We start from the raw sequence: 27664 nt of genomic DNA, 5'->3' as shown, positions 1-27664 counted from the left end.
GGGAGCAGCCAATTATATAAGGCAATTAATAACAAAAGCAAAGAAACACATTGACAACAATACAATAATAGTGGGGGACTTTAACACCCCCCTCACTGAAATGGACAGATCATCTAAGCAAAAGATCAACAAGGAAATAAAGACTTTAAATGACACACTGGACCAAATGGACTTCACAGACATATTCAGAACATTCCATCCCAAAGCAATGGAATAAACATTCTTCTCTAGTGCCCATGGAACATTCTCCACAATTGATCACATCCTAGGTCACAAATAAGGTCTCAACTGCTATCAAAAGATTGGGATTCTTCCCTGCATATTTTCAGACCACAATGTTTTGAAACTAGAACTCAATCACAAGAGGAAAGTCGGAAAGAACTCAAATACATGGAGGCTAAAGAGCATCCTACTAAAGAATGAATGGGTCAACCAGGAAATTAAAGAAGAATTAAAAAAATTCATGGAAACCAATGAAAATGAAAACACAACTGTTCAAAATCTTTGGGATACAGCAAAGGCAGTCCTGAGAGGAAAGTATATAGCAATACAAGCCTTTCTCAAGAAACAAGAAAGGTCTCAAATACACAACCTAACCCTACACCTAAAGGAGCTGGAGAAAGAACAGCAAATAAAGCCTAAACCCAGCAGGAGAAGAGCAATCATAAAGATCAGAGCAGCAATCCATGAACTAGAAACCAAAAGAACAGTAGAACAGATCAACGAAACTAGGAGCTGGTTCTTTGAAAGAATTAACAAGACTGATAAACCCCTGGTCAGACTTATCAAAAAGAAAAGAGAAATGACCCAAATCAACAAAATCATGAATGAAAGAGGAGAGATCCCAACCAACACCAAAGCAATACAAACAATTATAAGAACATATTATGAGCAACTCTATGTCAGCATATTAGATAATCTGGAAGAAATGGATACATGCCTAGAGATGTATCAACTACCAAAATTGAACCAGGAAGAAATAGAAAACCTGAACAGACCTATAACCACTAAGGAAATTGAAGCAGTCATCAAAAATCTCCCAAGAAATAAAAGCCCAGGCCAGATGGCTTGCCAGGGGAATTCTACCAAACATTTAAAGAAGAATTAATACCGATTCTTCTGAAACTGTTCCAAAAAATAGAAATGAAAGGAAAACTTCCAAATTCATTTTATGAGGCCACCATTACCTTGATCCCAAAATCAGACAAAGACCCCATTAAAAAGGAGAATTACAGACCAATATCCTTGATGAACATGGATGCAAAAATTCTCACCAAAATACTAGCCAATAGGATCCAACAGTACATTAAAAGGATTATTCACCATGACGAAGTGGGATTTATCCCTGGGCTGCAAGGTTGGTTCAACATCCGCAAATCAATCAACGTGATACAATACATTAACAAAAGAAAGAACAAGAGTCATATGATCCTCTCAATAGATGCAGAAAAAGCATTTGACAAAGGAGAGCATCCTTTCTTGATGAAAACTCTTCAGAGTATAGGGATAGAGGGTACATACCTCAATATCATAAAAGCCATCTATGAAAAACCTACACCGAATATCATTCTCAATGGGGAAAAGCTGAGAGCTTTCCCCCTAAGGTCAGGAACGTGGCAGGGATGTCCACTATCACCACTGCTATTCAACATAGTATGAGAAGTCCTAGCCACAGCAATCAGACAACAAAAAGAAATCAAAGGCATCCAAATTGGCAAAGAGGAAGTCAAACTCTCACTCTTTGCAGATGATATGATACTGTATGTGGAAAACCCAAAAGACTCCACCCCAAAACTGCTAGAACTCATACAGGAATTCAGTAAAGTGGCAGGATATAAAATCAATGCACAGAAATCAGTGGCATTCCTATACACCACCAACAAGACAGAAGAGAGTCAAATTAAGGAGTCGATCCCATTTACAATGGCACCCAAAACGGTAAGATACCTAGGAATAAATTTAACCAAAGAGGCAAAGGATCTGTACTCAGAAAACTATAAAATACTCATAAAAGAAATTGAGGAAGGCACAAAGAAATGGAAAAATGTTCCATGATCATGGATTGGAAGAACAAACATTGTGAAGATGTCGGTGCTACCTACAGCAATCTACACATTCAACGCAATCCCCATCAAAATACCATCCACTTTTTTCAAAGAAATGGAACAAATAATCCTAAAATTTGTATGGAACTAGAAGAGACCCTGCATAGCCAGAGGAATGTTGAAAAAGAAAAGCAAAGCTGGTGGCATCACAATTCCGGACTTCCACCTCTATTACAAAGCTGTCATCATCAAGACAGTATGGTACTGGCACAAAAACAGACACATAGATCAATGGAACAGAATCGAGAGCCCAGAAATGGACCCTCAACTCTATGGTCAACTCATCTTTGACAAAGCAGGAAAGAATGTCCAGTGGAAAAAAGACAGTCTCTTCAACAAATGGTGTTGGGAAAATTGGACAGCCACATGCAGAAGAATGAAACTGGACCATTTCCTTACACCACACACAAAAATAGACTCCAAATGGTCGAAAGACCTAAACGTGAGACAGGAGTCCATCAAAATCCTAAAGGAGAACACAGGTAGCAACCTCTTCGACCTCAGCCGCAGCAACTTCTTCCTAGAAACATCGCCAAAGGCAAGGGAAGCCAGGGCAAAAATGAACTATTGGGATTTCATCAAGATAAAAAGCTTTTGCACAACAAAAGAAACAGTCAACAAAACCAAAAGACAGGCAAGAGAATGGGAGAAAATATTTGCAAATGACATACCAGATAAAGGGCTAGTATCCAAAATCTATAAAGAATTTATCAAACTCAACACCTAAAGAACAAATAATCCAATCAAGAAATGGGCAGAAAACATGAACAGACATCTTTCCAAAGAAGACATCCAAATGGCCAACAGACACATGAAAAAGTGCTCAACATCGCTCGGCATCAGGAAAATCCAAATGAAAACCTCAATGAGATACCACCTCACACCAGTCAGAATGGCTAAAATTAAGAAGTCAGGAAAAGACAGATGTTGGTGGGGATGCGGAGAAAGGGGACCCCTCCTACACTGTTGGTGGGAATGCAAGCTGGTGCAGCCACTCTGGAAAACAGTATGGAGGTTCCTCAAAAAGCTGAAAATAGAGCTAGCATACGATCCAGCAATTGCACTACTGGGTATTTACCACAAGGATACAAATGTAGGGATCCGAAGGGGTATGTGCACCCCAATGTTTATAGCAGCAATGTCCACAATAGCCAAACTGTGGAAAGAGCCAAGATGTCCATCGACAGATGAATGGATAAAGAAGATGTGGTATATATACACATAGGAATATTATGCAGCCATCAAAAGGAATGAGATCTTGCCATTTGCAACGACATGGATGGAACTGGAGAGTGTTATGCTGAGTGAAATAAGTCAATCAGAGAAAGACATGTATCATATGACCTCACTGATATAAGGAATTCTTAATCTCAGGAAACAAACTGAGGGTTGCTGGAGTGGTCGGGGGTGGGAGGGATGGGGTGGCTGGGTGATAGACAGTGGGTAGGGTATGTGCTATGGTGAGTGCTGTGAATTGTGCAAGACTGTTGAATCACAGATCTGTACCTCTGAAACAAATAGTGCAACATATGTTAAGAAAAAAGAAAAAGAAGAAGATAGCAGGAGGGGAAGAATGAAGGGGAGTAAGTCGGAGGGGGAAACGAACCATGAGAGACGATGGACTCTGAAAAAAAGACTGAGGGTTCTAGAAGGGATGGGGTGGGGGGATGGGTTAGCCTGGTGATGGGTATTAAAGAGGGCACGTTCTGCGTGGAGCACTGGGTGTTATGCACAAACAATGGATCATGGCATGGAACACAACATCAAAAACCAATGATGTAATATATGGTGATTCACATAACAATAAAAAATTAAAAAACTAATGATGTAATGTATGGTGATTAACATAACAATAAAAAGAAAAAAGAATGCTTATTACTAAAATATTAATCCACTGAGCTTCTGACGGAGTTTGAGAGCGCTGGCCTTTCCTGAGCTAGGGCTGCCAAAGGGGTACTTTGGTAGCACAGGCTGTGATAACACTGGAGAGTCTAACTACTGCGGAACAAGCCAAAATAGAGCTCAACAGTTCTATATTGCCCCTTCCCCCCATCTGCTCCACTGGAAGGAGACCAAATTTCTAAAAAATTTTAGTACAGGAAATAAAATTTATCCTTTACTAAAAATAAATCTTTAGGAGTATGTCCTTTTGTGCCACAAACCTCTAGAAATTCTAGAAATATGTTTCATTTTTCTCTTTGACAAAAACAAAACATATATACATCAACTAAGTTTTAACTATTTTACCAATCTTTCTAGACTCTGACCTACTGTTTGGAGCCTAAAAGGAGCCTAAAAGCTCCTACTTTTGGAGCAGGAAAGGAAGGCTGCAAATAAAGTCAGGAAGCTGTGACTAAGAGATGCCAAGTTCTATCTCAGTTTGCAGCTCCCTCGTGAAAAAAGATAGTGAGGTTCAAATCAGGAGACCCAGGCTCTGGCCCTGCCTTCAACCACACAAGAGGCCTCAAGCAGGTAATGAGACCTTGCTGTGACTCCAGTTCCTCAATATGCTGTTACAAAATTCACAGAAATATGTGCTTTATACATTTTTGGTTTTTGGCAAATTAAAATATTATAAAGTGCCATCATTATGAACCAAATTGTGTTCCCCTCACCAAATTCATATGTTAAAGTTCTTATAACCCCAGTACCTCAAAATGTGACTGTATTTGGAGATAGTGTTTTTATGGAAGTAACTAAGTTAAAAGGCGGGCCCTAATCTAGCACGACTGGTTTCCTTTTAAAAAGAGAAGATTAGGGATTGCATTGAATGTATAGATTGCTCTAGACAGCAGAGACATTTTAACAATATTTGTTCTTCCAATCCATGAACATGGAATGTTTTTCCATTTCTTTGTGTCTTCTTCAATTTCTTTCATGAATTTTCTGAGTACCCTATCAAAATACCATCAACTTTTTTTCACAGCTGGAACAACTAACCCTAAAATTTCTATGGGAACAGAAAATACCCCTAATTGCCAAAGGAATGTGGAAAAGAAAACCAAAGTCGGTAGCATCACAATTCTAGTCTTTCAGCTCCATTACAAAGCTGTAATCATCAAGACAGTAAGGTAGTGGCAAAAAATAGACACATAGATCAATGGAACAGAATAGACAACCCAGAAATGGACCCTCAACTCTATGGGCAACTAATCTTCAACAAAGAAAGAAAGAATATCCAATGGAAAAAAGTCTCTTCAACAAATGGTGTTGGGAAAAATGGACAGCCACATGCAAAAGAATGAAACTGGACCATTTCCTAAACCCTACACAAAAATAGACTCAAAATGGATGAAAGACCTAAATGTGAGACAGGAATCCATCAAAATCCTAGAGGAGAACACAGGCAGCAACCTCTGTGACTTTGACCATAGCAACTTCTTGCTAGACACATCTCCAAAGGCAAGGGAAACAAAGGAAAAAATGAACTATTGGGACTTCATCAAGATAAAAAGCTTTTGCAGAGCAAAGGAAACAGTCAACAAAACCAAGACAAACCAAGAATGGGAGAAGATATTTGCATATTTCATATCAGATAAAGGGCTAGTATCCAAAATCTATAAAAAACTTATCAAACTCAACACCCCAAAAAACAAACTATCCAATCAAGAAATGGGCAGAAGACATGAACAGACATTTCTGCAAAGAAAACATCCAAATGGACAATTATTTAATTATTTAATTTAAATTAAATAAAAAATAAATAAAAAGAGAAGATTTGGACACAGACATACACAGAGGGAAGACCATGTGAAGACACAAGGAGAGAGATGCATCTACAGGCCAAGGAGAAAGCCTCAGAAGAAATCAGGCTGCTGACAATCTAATCTGAGACTTCTAGCCTCAGAATTGTAAGAAATTAAATTTCTGTTATTTTTAAGCTACCCAGTCTGTGACGCCTTGTTATGGCAGCCCTAGCAAACTAATCATATAAAGGTATACAATTATATATAGATACAATAATTGGTATAATTGAGAGGTAGAATGATACAAAAACATTTTTTGCCTCATTTAATTATTTAGAAACTAGATAAATTAGATATTTAGATAATTTTAAAACCTAAAGGAGGCATACAGATCATGCTATAAGAATCTGAAATTACAAAAGTGCAAAATCCATAAATTACTTGGGCTTGAGGACTATAGATGGTTGAACTATTAAATTATCAATTGATATGAAAGTTACAAAGTCATATAGAAATACATCTACCATACCATTGTAAAAAAGTCTTTACAGATTATAAATAACACAATGTAAACTAACAAAAATATTTCAGTATTATTAATGTAAAAAGTTTGATTCCAGGAAACTGACAAATCCCAAGTATAGTCACCAGAAGGTGGTGAGTTGGGTGCACCAGTCACCAGGGAAGGTGGAGTGTGAGAACGGAGCAGACGTCTAGCTGCCCCGTGGATGCTGAGTGGAGTTCTTTGGCTCTTGGACCTCTCTGAGTTAGGGAAAGGGTAGGTGGAAGGTCTGCCTAGCAGCCTTAGATCATGGAAGAGGAAGGGCTAGAGGATTATAAATTGAGTCAGACTATGTGGAACCCAAAGCAGCCTAATACTTTGGAAAATTGGAAATGATAATGGAAAGTCAAGTAGAGGTTCAGGACCTAAATGAAGAGGACTATCTAGTTACTGTCAGGTTCACATCACAGTATCATATTGCTATGTGGCAACCCTTATTGGGCTTAAGAGTGCTTAAGAGAAAACTTGGGTGGAGTTTATCTTTTAAACCTACATTGGAACTCTACATTTCTGAAGGAACTCACTCAAAACAAGAAGATTTCAATAGGCAAATAAATGACTAAAAATGAATGGTAGCTGTATTGGAGACTCCTAATTTATCAGAAATTAAGAAACAGTGGGTCCTCCAATGGATTAGAACTATTTAAAAAGAAATCAAACTGTGATTGTTACATTACATTTGTTGACTATCTTTTGTAAAACACAAGGGGCTCATGTGTACTACTAGGTGATTTGCACCTCACAAAAATTTTAATACCAAATTATAAGTAGCACCAATTCCATTCAATGTAAAACAATCACAGGATTACTAACACTTGAGATATGAAAGAAAAATATCTTGCAGTTATTATGTTTAAGATAAGCTTTTCTGACACAAATTCTGATACAACTTCTTTTACACAAAACCTACTGGGCCCGAGAGTATTCAATTTATTTATTTTTATTTTTTATTTTTATTTTTTCTTAATAATACAGTATTTATTTGTCTTCCCTCTGTCAAACCCTGAGCCAACCACTTTCCCCAGGCTGTCTGGGGAGGTATAGGAAAAGTAACATACAGGGCAGACAAGACACGGGAGAAAGACCTATGGGAGGTGGAGACAGCTCCTTCACGTGGCGAAGAGGATGAGAAAGGCCACCATCAGGCAAAAGAGCCCCATGGCCTCCGAGAGGGCAAGGCCCAAAAATGGCGTAGGAGAAGAGCTGCTGCTTCAGAGAGGGATTCCTGGCATAACCAATGATGAGGCTCCCAAACACAGTCCCAATTCCAGCCCCAGAGCCAGCCACCCCTACCGTGGCAGCCCCAGCCCCAACGAACTTAGCGGCTGTGTTGATGTCCCTTGAAATGGGATGCTGGTTTGGAAGCTGCAGCTAGGAATTAAGTGAGGTCAGGGGACGTGGGGCTGCCAAGCTGCTGAGGCTCTTATAAGGTACCTCATCTGTCAGTGTCTCCGGTGGTTTTAGCACCACTGCAGACAGTGATCAGCTCAACAGCTGAGAGGTGCTCCTGACCAAGAAGGGGGTGGGGACGAACTTTGCACAGGTGTACATTTTCAGGGGATGAGGGGGCTGTGGCAGGAGAGCTGCCCCCAGTGCAGAGAAGACCCCGAGAGTATTAAATTTAAATTATTACTCTATAAAATACAAATAAAAATTTAAAAAATAAATAAAATATAAGTGAAAATAGAGATGACTCCTAAAAAGAATGAGATGCCAATAAAAGAAAAAAGCTTCTGTTCATTATTTAAAACATGTCATATTAGACAAAATATTGCATGCTGATTTACAGATGAATTATGAAAAGTATTGTCAAATGTTCAGGTAATTGGGGCACGTTAGTATTTCTTCAAGTGGTGCAAAGGAATTGTCTGACTTCTAGTTGTGTGTTTCAGGTAAAAAAGAATGTACCAAACTGCGGGAGAAGCTGAGGAGAGGCAACAGACGCAGAAAACATGATTACTTCCCTCCACGTGCTATATCCATTATTTTCTGACTCAGTGTGATTGAAGAAGGCTGATGTTCACTTTTTGCTTTTACTCTGATCTCTTTTTGCGTTCCAAAACTGTCAACAATGATAGTGCATTGTGCACTTCTACTTCCTGATTTTTCACGTTCATATTGATGAGAAATTCTGAAATGTTGTCTTGTGGGCTTAAAAGTGGAGAGGGAGAATAAGAGTAGGCAAACCAATGGGAAGGTATTAGAATTACAAGGAAAGTTGTGTGATTAATTTTAGAATCTGGGGGTCGTGGGAGGTAAAATGTACACATACAACAAAGACAAATAGGCATCAGGTGTTGGAATCCACTTGGGGGAAAGGGGAAATTTGGGCACAACAAGTAGCTTCAAGAGGAGTGCAAATATATCATGAAGAAACTGATCTCATACACATTTCTCATCCAGTGGAAATGATCTTTAATAAGAGCTACTGCCTTCAGTAGAAGTTGAAGCTTAAGCATGATTTTAGTTGTGTATTTATACTTAATGAGAAGTACATGACTGTTATTTTCAAACTACGGTTTGGATGTTTAAGAGGAGAGCTAATTTTACTTGGGCCTCATTCTTAATCTGTGGGAAACAAAATGGATGAGTTAGAATCATCACTAACTGAATGCTGTATTTGCCACAAAATCCCTAAGCTGTACCTAACTACAGGGGGCTTATAGGAAGAGGCAATTCCCCATCCCCACCCTCCCCCCCAAAACATTATAAGTATATTAATCCACAGATAAAAGAATGCACATAAGGAGTAATCAAATAATATTTTATAAGACTGAAAGGATCTACAGAAATCTCAATTTATAAATTTTAATACTATATCTAAAATGTATCACTGCATTGGTTTGTTAAAGGCATATTTTACTACTAAATTGTTTATACTATAGCACCTTAGAATGCAAATATATTTTCTATAAATTAATTTTCATATTTACAAAAAAGCTTTGTAAAATGTGTAAATATGTCCAAGGTAGTTACTTTCAACAGAAGCCTAGTTTCTGCTTGACAATGTATCTGCCCCTACTAGTGGAGATATGCACCATTATTTTTTACTTTTAACTTCTATGCTCTTTCTAGCTCAATACAATGCTATCTGATCATTTTTTTTTATAAAATTAAGGCTGCTTAGGGATACCTGGGTGGCTCAGTCGTTAAGCGTCTGCCTTCGGCTCAGGTCATGATCCCAGGGTCCTGGGATCGAGTCCCACATCGGGCTCCTTGCTCAGTGAGGAGCCTGCTTCTCCCTCTCCCTCCTTTGCTCCCCCTGCTTGTGCTCTCTCTCTCTGACAAATAAATAAAATAAAAATCTTTAAAAAAAATTGCTTTCTCTTTAAAAAAAAATTAAAGCTGCTTAACATGATAGCTTTTCTCTTCTCTCTTCTCCCCACCATCAGCACAAACAGACATAGTATAACCCAAAGGCAAAAGGCTGCATATGTACTTTTATAAGTATATAAGTGTGTGCTAGCTCACAGTGTGGAGGTAAATGTAACTATTGTAATTTGATTTTCCACGGACCTTGCCCATAGACAAAGTGCTTTCTCTTGACAATTTTTTATTTTTATTATATAAATAGGCATTTCTAGATTCTCTATCAGTCTCTCTTTAGCTTTTTAAAGCTTTATTAGAGAAGGTCAGCTGTTCTGGGAAAGAATAACTTGGGATGTTGATAAGATTGAGTTTCTGAGCCTTCAAAGTTGGGTGTAAGGCCATGGGCTAATGAGAACTGACCCAGATAATGCAACCTGCTAAGTGTCTCTACAGCCAGCTAGCTGTAGAGCTTTCCACTTGAAACTTCAAAGTCTTTAATACTGTTTAATTAAGAACTGATGTTTGACTGTGTTTGGTGGGTTAATTCTAGCTTGACATTCTGCTATTGCAATTTCTCCTGTTATCATCTTTCTATGTATCTGTAGCACTGAATATGAAATATAACTAGATTTGAGTTTTTTAATATTTTAAGGCTATATTTTAAGCCTGTGCTCAACTATACTTAGTTCATAAAGAAAAATACATATTACTACTTAGCCAAATGCATTTTATTCTTTCCAAATAGCAAGAAGTAGATACAGCTGCATTTTGCAGGTATTTTGATGGTCCTAATCATAGATTAGAGATAATTTAGGGCCTGGAGTAAAACATGTTTCATTTGTATTTCAAGTCCTAATCCTCAGTTACAAGCACAAAACTGCAAAAGAAATTCCTAATCAGATTTCTAACATAATATACCAGATATAGTGACAAGAAACAAATACATTTCTTGAATTAGTGAATATACAAACTCTCTGCTTTCAAAATAATAATTTTATATCTGAAAAATGACATGGACTACAAATACCTTCATAAGTAACCCCATAAAATAAGCATTCATATTCATGTCTTTTAAGATATTTGTTTTTACATAGCTATCTAGTTCCTCTTCATGCCCATCCTAATTATTTTACAAAAGAAAATAATATTTTTAATATTTAAATAAATAATATGTATATATTTACAACATTTCACATTTGATCTCTAGAAAAGTCCTCAGTAGCAAAAGGTACATATCTCAGAGAGATTTCCACATTTGCAAAGATATTAAACGTATTAGTTTGCTAAAGCTGCCATAGAAAAATACCACAGAGTGAGTGGCTTAAACAACAGAAACTTACTTTCTCATAGTTTTGGAGGCTTTGAGTCTAAGATCAATAGGTCAGCAGGGGTGGTTTCTCTCGAAGCCTCTCCTTGGCTACCTTCCTGCTATGCCTTCACAGAGTTTTTCCTCTGTGCATGTGCATCCCTGGTGCCTCTTTGTGTATCCAAATTTCCTCTTCTTATAAGAATACCAGTCAGATTGGTGTAGGGCCCACCCTAATGACCTATTTTCATTTAACCACCTCTTTAAAGGTCCTGATTCCAAATACAGTCACTTCTGAGGTTTCAGCTTTAAAGTATCTCTTTTGGGAAACACGATTCAGCCCACAATAGTAAGTGACAGAACAATAACACAAATGTAGGTTTGATTTGAAGGCCTCTTGTCTGTGTGTGCACGCGCCTCTGTACATGTGATGTGTTACAGTAAGTCCATCACAGTCTCTCTATGAAAGCAAACATTTTATATTCTTCATGGAGAACAGCTGTATGTGAATGAAAACGAGGTAATATGAGCCAGAGTATGCCAGCTTTGAGAATGTTAAGTAGGAGAATATAATGTAAAATAGCAAGGGATTCTAGGAAGATAGTAGCAATGGTGTTAGGGTTTTAGAATCTCCTGAAATTTTCCCGAAAGTACAGGTAGAACAACTATAATATCACAGTCAAATCTGACACACATCTATAACAAAACTAAGTGATAAGCTATCCACAGAAACTACCAAAATAGAAGCAGGCAAGTACAAACTATTGACAGGTCCAAGACCCACATATTACTAGCATCTGTATGAGGGAAAGCTGGGGGGGGGGGGGGGGAGGCAACCAGGGATCTGATGGATTTGTGAAATAAGAACCTCAAAACCGTAAGGAGTACTTACTGAAAAGTGCAGCAGGTCAACATGAGCACAGCAGCCAAAACTGCGAGGTGGATAGCAACAAAACCTGAAGTTATTGGAGCTGTCTGGGCTCTGTGAACACTTAAAACTAACCAACAAGAAGCCTTTCCAGGACAAAAGCTTACACTGATGAGAAACTGCTGGGAGTATAAACCCAATCAAAGAAGAAAGGATCAATATGAATAAAGGATAGAGAAGGTACAAATAAAAGTGGGGATACAACGCTAAAAGCACCATCCATGAAAAAAAGATTGGTAAGTGGGATTTCATTAAAATTAAAAATGTCTGCTCTGTGAAAGATACTAGTAAGAGAATGAGAAGATAAGCCACAGACTGGGAGAAAATATCTGCAAAACACCTATCTGATAAAGGACTGGTATCCAAAATATACAAAGAACTCTTAAGCTCTACAATAAGAAAGTGAACCACTCAACTAAAAGATAGGCAAGAGACCTGAGCAGACATCTCACCAAAGAAGATATACAGATGACAAATAAAAATATTAAAAGATATTCCACATCATATGTCATCCTGGAAATGCAAATTAAAACCATGTATGTCCATGAAAATACATAGAGGAAACTTAAATGCCTATTACTAAGTGAAAGAAGCCAATCTGAAAAGGCTCCATATTGTGATTACAATACAGCATTCTGGAAAAGGCAAAACTATGGACATAGTATAAAGAGCCCCAGTTGCCAGGGGGTGGTGGGAGGGATGAATAGGTGAAACAGAGGAGATTTTTAAGCCAGTGAAACTATTCTGTATGATACTATAATGGCGAATACATGTCATTATACATTTGTCAAAACCTATAGAATGTACAGCACAAAGAGTGAATCCTAATGATTCACTATGGATTTCGGTCAACAATGATGGGTAAATGCTGATTCATAGATTGTAAGAAATGTGCCACACTGATTTGGGATGTTGATGGTATATGAGGTTGTGTGGGGCAAGGGGGGAGATATGTGAAGACCCTGCACTTTCCATTCAATTTTGCTGCAAACTTAAAACTGCTCTAGAAAATGAAGTTTATTAGTTAAAATATGGAAATAATTTAATTTTAAAATTTAAAAAATAAAATTAGAGAAGGAAAAAAGCTAGGAAATCTCAGACAACAAGTTCATACTTTTGATACTCGGAGAAAATAATAGAATAAGGGGCTCTGGGTATGTGATTTAGACAAAAAAGCTAAAGCAAATCTATTCTGCAGATTCCAGTTCTGGACAAGTTGAGGTAGACTCAATTCTCTATATTCCTCCCACTAAGAACGCCAAAAATTCCTCAGTATTATACATCAAATAAACATAAGAAGATTCTTAAAGATGAAGAGAAGATAAACCAGAGCAGGGCCTCAAGACCTGAAGAATGACATGGCAGTGAGTTCTCTCAGTGCTCTTTTTGCCTCATATATCCTAGACTGGGTGCTAAAGAAGCCAGCAACCCAGAGACACCAATGGATGCAAAGGAACAAAAACTCCATATGAAGCCTACTCTTCCTAGTCATAGGACCAGGATAGGATAGGGGCAACCTGGCAAGACAGAAAACTTTAAAGCAATAGCTGCTTTTTTCCCAGCCAAATACCATGGAAAAATCTACAGATTCCCATCTCTATCCTTATCAACAAAGGCCAAGTGGTGAGCCTGGACTTCAACCCACCCAGCAGTAATAAAGCCCCCATTTCCTCCCCACTCAGATAGTGGTAGAGGAGGACTACCGGGAAGTTGGAATTTTTATCGTCTTCCAGAATTAACATGATTCTCCCTCCATGGTATCAGTGGAGGTGAGTAACAAGGTATCCGTACTTCTCCCAGCCAAGTTGGTGAGTGAGGAGCCTGAACTCTCATCCCTGCCCAGGAGTAATGAGGCACCCCTCCCTTTCCAGAGAGTAAGTGGAGGCTGAGTAGAAAACTTAGACTTCCACTCCCATCTGGCAAGAAGGAACAAGATGGGGGCACCTGGGTGGCTCAGTCGTTAAGCATCTGCCTTCGGCTCAGGTCATGATCCCAGGGTCCTGGGATCAAGCCCCGCATCGGGCTGCCTGCTCCGTGGGAAGCCTGCTTCTCCCTCTCCCTCTGACCCTGCTTGTGTTCCCTCTCTCGCTGTGTCACTCTCTGTAAAATAAATAAATAAAATCTTTAAAAAAAAAAGAAGGAACAAGAGGTTCCCTCATATCTCTCCAGTGCAGTAGTAGGGGCAGCCCGCTAAAACAGATTTAAATAAGATCCCAAATGAAAAAAAAAATAGAAAATCTAACAAATTAAAAAAGATATAGAGAGAACCAAATGGAAATGTTACACCTGCAAATACAATAACTAAAACAAAAAGCTCAATGGATAGTCACAATAGCAGAATGAATATGAAAGAGGCAAGAATCAGTGAATTTAAAACAGAAATGATCCAATCTGAACAACAGAGATAAAACAGACTGAAAAAAACCTCTTCTTAAAGAATAGAATTCATTTCATATAAAAGTACAAGAGATTCAGTAGGTGTCCCTCCAAAGCAGCTTGTGCCCTGATACACTCTGCAAGCAACCCCAACAGGGACTGGCGCCACTCCAAAATGACTTCTTCCCTGGGAGAGGGGAAGATAACCACACACACCAGTGCACCCACAGTCCCAGTAGCCAAAACTTATAGCTGGAAGCACAGAGAGAATGAATGCCCTGTTGATCAGGCTAACTACAGCCCCAGCAGGGCGGACTGGGGGACAGGCCTCTGGTCTGACTGCTGATGCCACCCAACCACAAGCCCACGGCAGCCCCAGACTGATCCCTCAATGGCACAAGGGCCAAACTCTGCTCAGTGTACCCACAACAAGCAAAGTGGGCCATTGCAGCCAACTGGACTAGAGGCAAACACAGCTCAGCCACAATAGTAGGGTGCAAGCAACCCATATAGGACCCACCCCTGGTTCTAGTGAACATGGGGCATTGCACTATGGGCCACCACAGGACCTCTTCTTCATAAGGCCACTACTTTCAAGATCAGGAGACATAGCTGACTTTTTTAATACACAGAAACAAAGAGAGTTAGATAAAATGAGGAGGAAGAGGAATATGTCACAAATGAAAGAACAGGACAAAACCATAGCAAAACAGCTAAATGAAACAGAGATAAGTAATATGTATGATAAAGAATTCAAAGTAATGCTCATAAATATCCTCATTGGACAATAGACTTAAATTAGAGCTCAATAACAATAAGATATTTAGAAATCCCCAAATGTCAGGCAAAAATACATTTTTAACAGATCATTTGAAAGAAGACATCACACAGGAAATTAGTAAATATTTGAAACTGGTAATAAAACACAATATATCGAAATCTGTGGGATATAGCTAACGCTATGCTTAAAGAGAAATTTTTAGCTGTGGTTGCCTATATCAAGAGGAAAGAAAAGATTTAAATCAGTTACCTAAAGTTTCCAATTTAAGAAACTAGAAGAAAAAGAATTAGACCCCAAAATGTCAGGGAGATAATAATGATGAGATCAGGAAACAATAAATAAATTAGACAAACAGTAGAAAAAAAGTCGATTCTTTGAAAAGTTTTAAAAATTCATCAACTTAGCAAGACTGTTACTCAATAGTTTATTATGAAATAACAACAACTTTACCTTGGCCAATTCTGTAATTTTACCAAAACCAGGCTTCCAAGAGGGAGCTGTGAATAGACAATCTTAAATCCACTTTCATGAAGCTCAGCCTCTTCAGGAAAGTCTTCTTCAGAAATAGAGCACTTATTGTATCTTGAATCAGTGTTCATGAAGCAGTACCATGGTTTATTGTGATCAACCTTGGCTGCATCCTCACTTGACAACGATCTCCATTTCAAACAGCTTTCATTCTCACACTGAACCCACACTTTGTTTACATACATACTGTTTTCTGCTGAGGAATCCATTGCAGTGTGACAATATTCTACTATTGTCTTACCATCCAGTTGTTCTTTTTCCATAAACGCATTTAATCTGGAAAACAAATAAGAAAAAAAGAAGAAAGGTTCAAGAATATAAGGAAAGTTCAAACCAAAATCAGAGAAACAGCTCTTTGATACCTTCTTTGCCCATATCTTCTCTATCCCATAAAGACTATACATTTTGAACAATTTGTTTCCACCTACCCAGAAACAAAGGAACAAAATAGAAGCATCAATCACTCTGGGCATAAAATGCTCCAAAATTAAAAATAAATTTGTAATCACAAATAAAAATAAAAATAAGTATGACCATTTTTACAGAGAAAACTGAATCTAAGAAAAGTAATTTGTTTGCAGTCCCAGAGCTAGTATATGGTAGAGTCAGGATTTAAAGGCAGGAAGTTTGGTTCCAAATTCTGTGATCTTACCCGCTAAGCTTTACTGCCTCATATATATATATATATATATATATATATATATATATGAAATGAATATATATACTCATGAAATGACTTGATGACCCCTTTCATTTTCTAATTCTGAGGAAAATCAAATGTAACAAAATATTTCACCATATGAACGTTTGAAATCTGCTTTTAAAAACTAATCTTCTGCTTATATAGTTTTGCTTTTTATACATTAATTCAAGTAGTTTGAAAAAAGCATTTCTCAGTTTTTTATTATGAAAATTTTAAACATATAAAACATTAGAATTGTATGATTAAGCTCCCAACTTCTAGCTTCAATAATAACTGTGTGTACACTAAAAAATAATACAACTAAAATAAAGTAAAATTAATTAACTTATTTTGCAATAGAAACCTGTTTTAAAGAATGACTTCAATATACCATATTCACAAGTTAGCAAAACACTACTATCCAAGTATAAGCACCATTTAAAGAAGCTCTTAATTCATGAGTTAATCACATATTTAGAAACTCACTTATCATATTTCAGGGTCACCACAAATTGCTTTAGAAATTTGCCAATTTATGCCAATAGCCATAGTTCACAATTTTTTACCTGTTAATGTTGCTCGTATGACTGTATCCACAGAAAATAAACCTCAAAAAAACTATTCTACACATACAGAGACCCAAAAATATTCACTGTGGCACTATTTATCATACCTAAAGAGTGGACAAATCTAAAAACACGAAGAACTAAATCTATTGGAAGAGAAATAAAAAATTTTGCTAATAATAGTCATGTAAATTTCTGGTTAATTATTTAGCTGGTGAGGAAATTTATGAGAAGCATGCCTGCAATTTAGATTGCATTTGAAGTGAACAGTTTTTTCCTCAATTCTCTGCGCCACTGGACAGTACAGAAGTTGTTGAGTTCAGACATTGGAGCCAAATTATGTGTGAACTCTTGGCTCTGTTATTCACCAGCTGTCCCTGGGCAAGACATTATTTTGCATTTCACTTCACATTAAGTGTAAGTGTGTGTATGTGTATGTGTGTGTGTGTGTGTGTGTGTGTGTGTAGCAGTTTTGTTTATTTTCCATCCTTGTATCTTCTTTTACTGTGCTGCCTAAGACAGGTATAATATTGAATAGAAGTCATGATAGTAGACATCTTTTCCTAATTTCAAAGAGAATGCTTCTACTATTGGACTACATAGTCAAATACTTATATTTTTTGATAGAGACCATTGCCAGAAAATTTTTCCCTTCAATTACCAGTTTACTATGAGGATTTTTTGTTAATAATGAAGCACTGTTGAATTTCATTTATTGCTTTTCTGTATGTATTGAGGTAAACATAAAGATTTTTTAAGTCTATTAATTGGGTATGTTGTAATAATGAATTTATTAATGATAAATCATACTTTCATTCTAGGTAAACCCTACATGATCAAGTGTTATGAGATTTTTTTAACATATATTGCTGTATTTAGTTTATTAACAGTTATTTAAGATTACACATATGTTTATAGATGAGATTGGTCTAATAATTGCAATTCTCTTTGCCTTTGTCTGGTTTTGATATCAAGATTAAAATAACCTCATAAAATGAAGTACAGAATGTCTCTCCTTTTATGTAAAGTTTGCCTAAGGGGGCAGTTCCCAATTCTGTCTTACTTTTAAGAATTGTGGTGTATCTACTATGTCTCTCATTATGTTTCTCTCCTTCACTCTGAAATTTATTTATATCTTCTTTTTCTTCATTTATCTTGTCACTACTTTTTAAACACAAACAGAATTTGAGTCTTCCCATTTACTTTTTTAGAATTCTATTTAATTAATAGCTGCACTCTATTCTTTCCTTCCTCTACTTTCTTGGGCATTCTTTGTTGATCTTCCCTTTCTCGAGTTGGTGCTTGATTAAATTATTTTCAGTCTTTTTAAAATTAATTTTATTTAATTATGGTAAAAACACTTAACATGGCATCTACCCTCTTAACAAGTTTTTAAGTGTTTTATACAGTATCATTGACCATAGGTACAACATTGTATAGCAGATCTCTATAACTTATTCATCTTGCTTAATTAAAACTTTATACCTGCTGATTCATAACTTCCCATCTCCCCTTTAACCCTACTCTTCGATTCTATGAATTTGACTATTTTAGATACCACATATAAATGGATTCATGCAGTATTTGTCTTTCTGTAACTGCTCATTTCACTTAGCATAATGGCCCCAACTTAATCCATATCCAATATTTTGCAGATTTTGCAAGGCTGAATAATATATTCCCTTGTAGACTTTCTTCATCCAACCATCAACAGCAACTTAGGTTGTTTCCGTATCTTGGCTATTGTGAATAATGCTTCTATGATCATCGGAGTGCTAATTTGTCTTTGAGATCCTGATTTCAATTCTCTTAGATCAGTACCCAGAAGTGGGATTGCTGGATCCTATGGTAAGTTCTATTTTTTAACTTTTTGAGGAACGCCCCCATAGTTTTCCATAGCAGCTGCATCATTTTGCATTCCTACCAACTGTGTACAAGGTTCCAATTTCTCCATATTCTTGCCAACATTTATCTTTTAATTTTTTGATAATAGCCATCTTAAACAGGTTTGAGGTGATATGTAACTGTGGTTTTGATTTGCATTTCTGTGATGATTACTGATGTTGAGGATCTTTTCATACATCTGATGGCCATATTTATGTCTTCTTTGGAAAAATGTCTATTCAGGTCCTTTGCCCATTATAAATCCTGATTATTACTATTATTTCTATTAGTTGTAAGAGTTCCTTACATATCTTGGATATTAACTCCTTATTGAGTATATATTTTGCAAATGTTTCATTCTATTCTATAAGTTGCCTTTTAAGTTTGTTGATGGTTTCCTTTGTTGTGCAGAAACACTGTAGTTTTATATAGTCTTACATATTTGGTTTTGATGTAAGATCCAAAAAAATCACTGACAAGACTAATCTCAATGATCTTCCCAAGTTTTTTTGTTTGTTTGTTTTTAAAGATATTATTTATTTATTTGACAGAGAGAGAGAGATAGCGAGAGCAGGAACACAAGCAGGGGGAGTGGAAGAGGGAGAAGCAGGCTTCCCGCTGAGCAGGGAGCCCAATGTGGGGCTCGGTTCCAGGACCCTGAGATCATGACTGGAGCCGAAGGCAGATGCTTAACGACTGAGCCATCCAGGTGCCCCTCCCCTATGTTTTTTAATAAGAGTTTTACAGTTTCAGGTCTCTAATTTGAATCTTTAGTCCTTTTTGAGTTGATTTTTGTGTATGGTATAAGGATCCAATTTTATTCTTTTGCATGTGACTATCCAATTTTCTAATACCATTTATTGAAGATGCTAACATTTCCCTATTGTGTATTCTTGGTGCCTTTGTCAAAAATTAGTTGACTATATATATGTGGGTTTATTTCTGGGTTCTCTATTCTGTTCCATTGATCTGTGTGTATTTATGCCAATACCATACTATTTTGATTACCATGGTTTTGTAATATGGTTTGAAATGAGGAGGTAAAATGCCTCCAACTTTGCACTTCTTGCTCAAAATTGTTTTAGCTATTTGGGGTCTTTTATGATTCCATATGAATTTTATGCCTGCTTTTTTCTATTTCTGTAAAAAATGACATTTGAATTTTGATAGAGATTGAGCTGAATGTGTGGATCACTTTGTGTACCAGGGACATTTTAACAATATTAATTCTTTCAATCCATGAACATGAGATATCTTGCCATTTATTTGTCTTCAATTTCTTTCAGAAATGTCTTATAATTTTCATTGTACAGATCTCTTACCTCCTTTGTTAAGTTTATTTTTAAGAATTTTATTCTTTTTGATGCAATTAGAAATGGGATTTTCTTAATTTCTTTTTCAGATAATTCATTGTTAGTGTATAGAAATGCAACCAGGTTTTGTTTGATTTTGTATCCTGCAACTTTACTAAATTAATTGATTAGTTTTAACAGTTTTTGGGTGAAGTCCTTAGGATTTTCTATACATAAGATAATGTGTTCTGTAAACAAAGACAATTTTACTTTTTCCTTTCTGATATGGATGCCTTTTATTTCTTTTCCTTGCCTAATTGTGCTGGCTAGGATTTCCAGTACTAAGTTGAATAGAAGTGATGAGAGTGGATGCCTTTATCTTATTCCTGATCTTGATCCTGATGAAAGCTTTTCATCAGTGAGTATGTTAGTTGTAAACTTGGTATATAAGACCTTTATTTTTTTGAGGTACATTCCTTCTATACCTAATCTGTTGAGAGTTATATCAAAGGTTGTGAAATTTTGTCAAATGCTTTCGCTGCATCTACTGAAATGATAATATGATTATTTTCTCCTCATTATGGCATGTTTATTGATTTGAATATGATGAACTACCTATGGACCTCAGAGATAAATCCAATTTGATCATGGTGTATAAAACTTTTAATATACTGCCAAATTCTGTTTAGTAGTATTTTGTTAAGAACTTTTGCATATATGTCCATCAGGGATATTGACCTATAATTTTCTTTTTTTTTTTAAAGATTTTATTTATTTATTTGACAGAGTGATAAAGAGGGAGAGCAAGAGCACAAACAGGGGGAGCTGCAGGCAGAGGGAGAGGGAGAAGCAGGCTCCCCACTGAGCAGGGAGCCTGATATGGGACTCAATCCCAGAACCCTGGGATCACGACCTGAGCCAAAGGCAGATGCTTAACCGAGCCTCCCAGGTGCCCTATAATTTTCTTTTCATATAATGTCCTTACCTGGCTTTAGTATCAGGGTAAAGCCGGCCTTATAAAATGAATTTGGAAGTGTTCCTTACTCTTCGATTGTTTTGGACGAGTTTGAGGACTGCCACTAATTCTTTAAACGTTTGGTAGAATTCACCAGTGAAGCCATCTGTTATTGGCCTTATCTTTGTTGAAAGAGTTTTGATTAGTGATTCAATTGCCTTGCATGTTATTGGTCTGTTCAAATATTCTATTTTTCCATAGTTTGTTCTTTTTAGATGGTGTGTTTCTAGGAATTTATCCATTCTAAGTTGTCCAGTTTGTTAGCATATAATTGTCCACCTTGTCTCTTATGGTCATTTGTATTTTTGTGGCATTTTTGTAACATCTCTTTCATTTCTGATTTTGAGTCTTCTCTCTTTTTCTCTGTTAGGCTAGCTAAAGTTTTGTCAATTTTATCTTTTAAGAAAACCAACTCATAGTTTCATTGATCTTTTCTATTATCTCTCTAATCTCTATTTCATTTATTTCTGCTCTGATATTTGTTATGTCCTCCTTCTACTAAATTCAGGCTTAGTTGTTCTTCCTTTCCTAGTTCCATGTGGTGTAAAGTTAGGTTGAGATCTTTGGTTTTCTGATGTAGACATTTATCACTATATACTTCCCTCTTAGATCTGCTTTTACTGCATTCCATAATTTTAGTGTTGTTTCCACTTTCATTTGCCTCAGATCCTTTTATATTTCTTCTTTAATGTCTTCTTTGACCCATTAGTTGTCCAGAAGGATGTTGTTTAATCTCCACATATTTGTGAATTTTCCAGTTTTTCTTGTTACTGATTTCTAGTCTCATATAATTGTGGTCAGCAAAGATGCCTGATGTGTTTTTATATTTGTTTAGACTGGTTTTGTGGCCTATTATTTATCCTAGAGAGCGTTCTGTGTGTATTCTGCCACTGTTGGATGGAATGTTCTGTATATATGTTAGATCTTTTTCATCTGAAGTATAGTTTAAGTCCAGTGTTTCCTTGATATTCTGTCTGATCTATCCACTGTTGAAAGTGGGATACTGAAGTTCCCTATTATTATTGTATTATCTATCTCTTCCTTTGTATTATCTATCTCTTCCTTCAGATTTGCTTAAGTTTGCTCTATATATTTAGATGCTCCAATATTGGGTGCATATATATATATATTTTTTTTTTTTTTGAGAGAGAGAGCACGTGTGTTGGGGGGAGGGGGCAGAGGGAGAGGGAGAGAGAGAGAATCATAAGCAGGCTCCACGCCCAGCTAAGAGCCTGATGTACAGATGGATATCATGACCCTGAGATCATGACTGAGATGAAATCAAGAGTTGGGACACTTAATCAACTGAGCCACCCAGACACCCCTTGGGTGCATAAATATTTTTAATTGTTATATCCTCTTGATGAATTGATCAGTTTATCATCATATAATGGCCTTTTTTGGCCTCTTTTTATAGTTTTTACTTAAAGTTTATTTTGTCAACATAATTATAGCTGCCTCCGCTCTCTTTCGGTTTCCATTTGCATGGAATATCTTTTTCCATCCCTTCACTTTCAGTCTACGATTGGAGAAATAGTTCATTTACATTTAAGGTAATTTTTGATAGGTAAAGCCTTTTGTTAATTCTTTTTTGGGTGTTTTATAGATCCTTTGTTCTTTTCTTCCTCTCTTGCTCTCATCTTTTATGATTGATAATTTTCTGTAGTAGTATGCTTTGACTCCTTTCTTGACCTTTCATGTATCTACTACAGGTTTTTGCTTCGTGGTTACCATGAGGCTTACATAAAACATAACAGTCCATTTCAAGCTTATAACTTAATTTGGACAGCATACAAAAGGTCTACATGTTTACTCCTGGTCCCAATATGTTATGTTTTTGATGTCACAATTTACATCTTTTTAGTGTACCCATTAAAAAATTATTGTAGCTGTAGTCATTTTTAATACTTTTGTCTCTTAACCTTTATACTAGAGTTATATGTGATTTACACACCACTGTTATATATTAGAGCATTCTGAATTTGACTATTCACCTATCCCAGTGAATTTCATCCTTTCATGTTTTCATGTTACTAATTAGCACCCTTTCATTTCAGCTTGAAGAACTTCTTTTAGCATTTCTTGTAAGGCAAGTCTAGTAGTGATGAACTCTAACTTTTGTTTGTCCGGGACTATCTTTATTTCCCCTTCAGTTCTGAAGGACAATTTTGCCTGGCAAAGTATTCTTGGCTGGCAGTTCTTTTCTTTCTTTTTCTTTCTGAACTTTGACTGTTTCATCCTACTCCATCTGGCCTACAAGGTTTATGCTGAAAAATCTGCAGATGGTCTTGGGGCAGGGGTTACCTTATATATAACAAGTTGCTTTTTTATTATAGCTTTCAAAATTTTTTAACTTTTGAAAATTTTATTATGTCTCAATGCAGGTCTCTTTAAATTCTCTTGTTTTGTGCTTTTTAAATTTTCTTGATCTGGATGCCTATTTCCCCAGGTTTTGAAAGTTTTCAGCCATTATTTCATATAATACTCTCTCTGTGTCTTTCTCTCTTCTCCTTTTGGGACTCTCATAATGTGTTTATTCATCCACTTGTTGGCATCCTATAGGTTCTTTAAGCTATCTTCATTCTTTTTCCTCCTCTGATTGGATGATTTCCACTGACCTGTCTTTACTGATCCTTTCTTTTGCTTGATCTAGTCAGCTGTTGAACTCCTCTATTGAATTTTTCAGTTCACTTGTATTCAGTTCTATTTATTTTTAGTACTTTATTTTTTTTATATTTTATTTTATTTTAGAGAGGAAGAGAGAGAGAGAAAGAATCCTAAGTAGGCTCCATGCCAGCACAGAGCCCAATGCGGGGCTCGATCTCACAACCCTGAGATCATGACCTGAGCCAAAATCAAGAATAGGATGCTTAACCAACAGAGCCACCCAGGTGTCCCATCTTTTTCATACTTTTTAATATTTATATTTTCTCTTTGTTGAAACTCTCACTTTGCTCATATATTGTTCTCATGACTTCAGTGAGCATCTTTATGGCTATTATTTTGAGTTATCTGACAGGTAAATCATTTATCTCCACCGGTTTTACCAACGGGGTGAGTTGGAGGGAAAAGGCACAAAGTTCTGACATGTCTGCTCAGGCTTCCATAAGACTATTAATCATGTGCCCCATCAGCTCCCAGATGCAGGATAATTAGAAGCCTGACCCTTGGGTAGCAGCTGGGAAAATATGTAGTCAAATCCCTTCTAGGGAGAATTTGGAGTCTTTTGTTTTTGTCTGTTCCCTCTGTTCTAAGCGTGGGGGAATAGCAGCAGGAAGTACTTATGCATCTCTTAAAAACTGCCTCTTTGTTTTTAGTGGTGAAGGAGGACTTGTGAATGCCAAGCCCTTTTGGCACTCTGAGCTAGGTGATTTGGAAACCAGTCCGTCAGGTGGCAGTAATAAAAGTTGGGATGCTAGATGTATGGACAAGCTCTTTCCAGGGAGAAAATGGATACCTGTTTTTATCACTGGAGTGAGTGAGGGGAAAGCAAATTATTGAAGTGCCCACAATCCTTTTCAGGCCCCTAGAGGAGCACAGTCAACTTCTGGATGAAGGTTGATTAGAAGCTCTATGCTCAGAAAAAGAAAAGAAAAAGAAACTCGACCCTTAGGCAGGAGCTGTAAGTGTCCAGTCATATCCTTTCAAAGGGGAAATTGGTAGCCTTGTGTTTTTGCCTGTTCTCTCTGTGCTGAGCCCACTGATATAGTCACGGTAAGTACCCACACTTCTGTTTAAAACCTCCTCTTTGTTTAATATGGTCCTGAGGGACTCATGAATGTTGAGCTACACTGACTTTCAGAGCTAGGTGACTTGGGAGCCAGTCCTTGTGTAGCAACAACAAAAGTTGGGGAGCTAGATATGTGGTCCAAACCCTTTGCTCCTCAGGGAAAAGCTGGCAGTTGGGGATTCCCTCCTGATTACAAATTGCTATGCCAGGAGTTTATGGGATGAGTGTGTCTCAACTTTTCCTACTCTTTTCATTGTGTGTATTTTCTCAGTCACCTGATGTGTAGGAGTCACTCAACTAGTTTCCGTATTTCTCTCCAAGGAAATTGATTTGTGTGTAGCTGTTTGTTCAGTGCATCTACAGGAGGAAGGAAAGTCAAGAGTCTTCTATTTTGCCATCTTGCTGATATCCTTTGTATTTTATTTTCTTTACTTTTATGTTAGTTCTAGGAAAATATTAAACAGTAGTAGTAATAGCAGACATCTTTATCTTGTGAATTTGACAATACTGAAGCATAAATCTAGTCATCAAAAACAGAAGAAATTAAGGTTATTTCTGTCAAGGCTGTCCTCTAGTTATGTTTCAGGACACAATCATCCATCCTCCACAAGCCCCCACAGTGAGCTGCAAAGAAAATAGTAGGAGGAGGACATGATGTTGTCTACTGGGTGAAAAGCTACCAACTCCCAAATCAAATATAAAGACAGGTGTGGAAGATTCTAAGTCTAAGGCAGGTATCGGGAGATTGTGTAACAAATAAGCTGAGGGTAAGGAGTTGGGTACAGTTCTAGAAATAGAGATTATCCATTACAAGTTCATTCAAGGAACTTCTATTTATTTTTATTTAATAAATAAGAAAAATAGGACTTAATAATATTTAATATCAAATTGATATTAGAATCCCCGCTCAGATCACATATAAACAGGTCATATGTTCTAATAGTGATGTGAAGCCTCCTGCTGGAAAGGTGAGAAGAACCACAACTAAGAGTGTTTCACAGAGGTGCTCTTCAACTATCTATTTAGTTTTACCACACTGCAATGTATTTGAGTTATAATTAACTAGTTGAACAGGTTTATAGATTATATTATCTAGATTAAATTATTCCTCAGAAAACTTTAAAATATTTCTACAAATAGCATATTGAAGAGAACACTAATAATGCAAATAATTACTGTATAAGAGATAGAAAGGAAAGTGAAAAATGGTTGCTATTACTCAACTGCCTAGGATTTTGTCCATCTTGCAACTATTGGACTGCTATAATGGAGAAAGTACTCCAAGTTTATGGTACCATTTCAATGGAAAGCTTAGGAAAATCCATTATGATAGCCTATTATAAAAGGTGAAGGGGATTAAAAGATTACTTTTAAATGGTAGATAAAGTTTGCAGATTTTCTTAGGAAGTTGGGTCTCACAGTGGATAATACTGAGAAGATAAATTAACACTAAGGAAATGTCGTTATTACTTAAATGATAGTGATACTCATTTTCAATGGCATCTAACTTAAACCTCTTGGTATTTTAGATTTGACACAGTTTATTCAGGCTAATCGAATTTATAATACAGATTACAAAACACTCTTTTCAAACCAGATTCTCATTATCTCTATTACCTCTTCTCCAACACTTTGCTGGTTTTCAAAATTACTACCACATACAGAAGATGCAAATGAAGGGGGAAAAGATAATGTGGTCTGGAAACTTCTAGAGTCCTTAAAACAAAAAAAGATTTTATTTATTTGGGAGAGAGTGTGCCCGCACACACATGCACATGCCCCCCCACCACATGAATTGTGGGGTGGGGCAAAGGGAGAGGGAGAAGCAGGCTCCCCACTGAGCAAGGCTCTAGGATCATGGGCCCTAGGATCATGACCTAAGCCGGAGGCAGATGCTTAACTAACTGAGCCACTCAGGCACCCCTGGAAACTTCTAGAGTCTTTAAAGGGGGTCCCTATAAAATTATGCCTCAGTAGTTCACACTATAGATTATAAAGATACTGACAAATGTGAAGCTATGCTAAGCATTAACACTTGCTTTACATGACTTCTTTTTAATTTCTGATTTCATGACTTAGTTAACATAGAACTACAGAAATCAGAAGAAAATTTAAAAATTAAATTTGAAAATAAAAAACATAAAACAGCTATCCAGAATTATACAGTCTTAAGTTCAGGCTGTATATTATTTATTCCTTCATTCAAGGTAATAGTTATAAATGGTCACAGACACTCAATTTTCAGTCAGATAGCTCTACCACTTTTTACTAGACAAATGAGTTAACCACTCTAAAACCTTTGGTTCCTTATCTGGGGATAATGAGAGTACTAACTATTACCCTATATTGAACTCCTCGTTCAGTGTATTACACACTTGATGATAGTCAATAAATATTTGTTGAATAAATGATTGACTTTGGACATTAATTCAAACATATAGTGAGTTTCTACTAAATGTCAGGCATGGATTTCAGTATTGTGAACAAAAGATGAACAAGAAACAATCTCTCCTATTGAGTTCAGACAGAGAAACAGATAAAACTAAGTTCCATAAAATACTGGACAAATGTAACAAAGGGTGATACAGATGGGGGTTGGGTCCCAAAGGCTATAGATGGCCTTGCCCATGGCTTTGGACAGCCCCCAACCCTATGAGTCTGCTTGGAGCAGCCCACACCATAGCTCTCAAACGTTAAAGTCACATGCCCGTGGTTCTCCTAGACTGTAATTGCCCACAGGTGGCTCCTGATCATGAGGGCAGCCCCAGACCCACAGCTCCACTGAGCAGTGCTATAGTGGTAGCTCTCTCTCTGGGGTGACTCTGCCTCTGCAGGGATTTTCCACCTGGGTCATGCACCAGGAAATCTAGGTAGAAGTAGCTATGATCTCATGGCTTGTGCACCCTGTGTCCTG

The 27664-nt window shown here is 36.9% G+C and overlaps 1 protein-coding gene and 1 pseudogene across 8 annotated transcripts in view; both read right to left on the bottom strand.

Annotated features, from left to right (window-relative positions):
* ZCWPW2 (zinc finger CW-type and PWWP domain containing 2) overlaps positions 1 to 27664 on the bottom strand; it is a 149898-nt gene that overhangs the window by 81575 nt on the left and 40659 nt on the right. For all 8 annotated transcript variants that reach the window (XM_073901076.1, XM_025883283.2, XM_073901102.1 and 5 more), the window contains one exon: positions 15504 to 15857. In XM_073901076.1, coding sequence (XP_073757177.1) covers positions 15504 to 15844 — 341 coding nt within the window. In that variant the 5' untranslated portion in view covers positions 15845 to 15857. The remainder of the gene's footprint in view (positions 1 to 15503; positions 15858 to 27664) is intronic.
* Positions 7316 to 7904, bottom strand: LOC112832553 (ATP synthase F(0) complex subunit C2, mitochondrial pseudogene; annotated as a pseudogene).

This window comes from Callorhinus ursinus, unplaced genomic scaffold (genome assembly GCF_003265705.2).
Source record: "Callorhinus ursinus isolate GAN/ISIS: 27379988/994484 unplaced genomic scaffold, GSC_fseal_2.0 scaffold1, whole genome shotgun sequence".
Classification (NCBI taxonomy): Eukaryota; Metazoa; Chordata; class Mammalia; order Carnivora; family Otariidae; genus Callorhinus; species Callorhinus ursinus.
The sequence above is the reverse complement of the archived record's forward strand: the minus strand, read 5'-3'. Positions and strand labels throughout refer to the sequence as shown.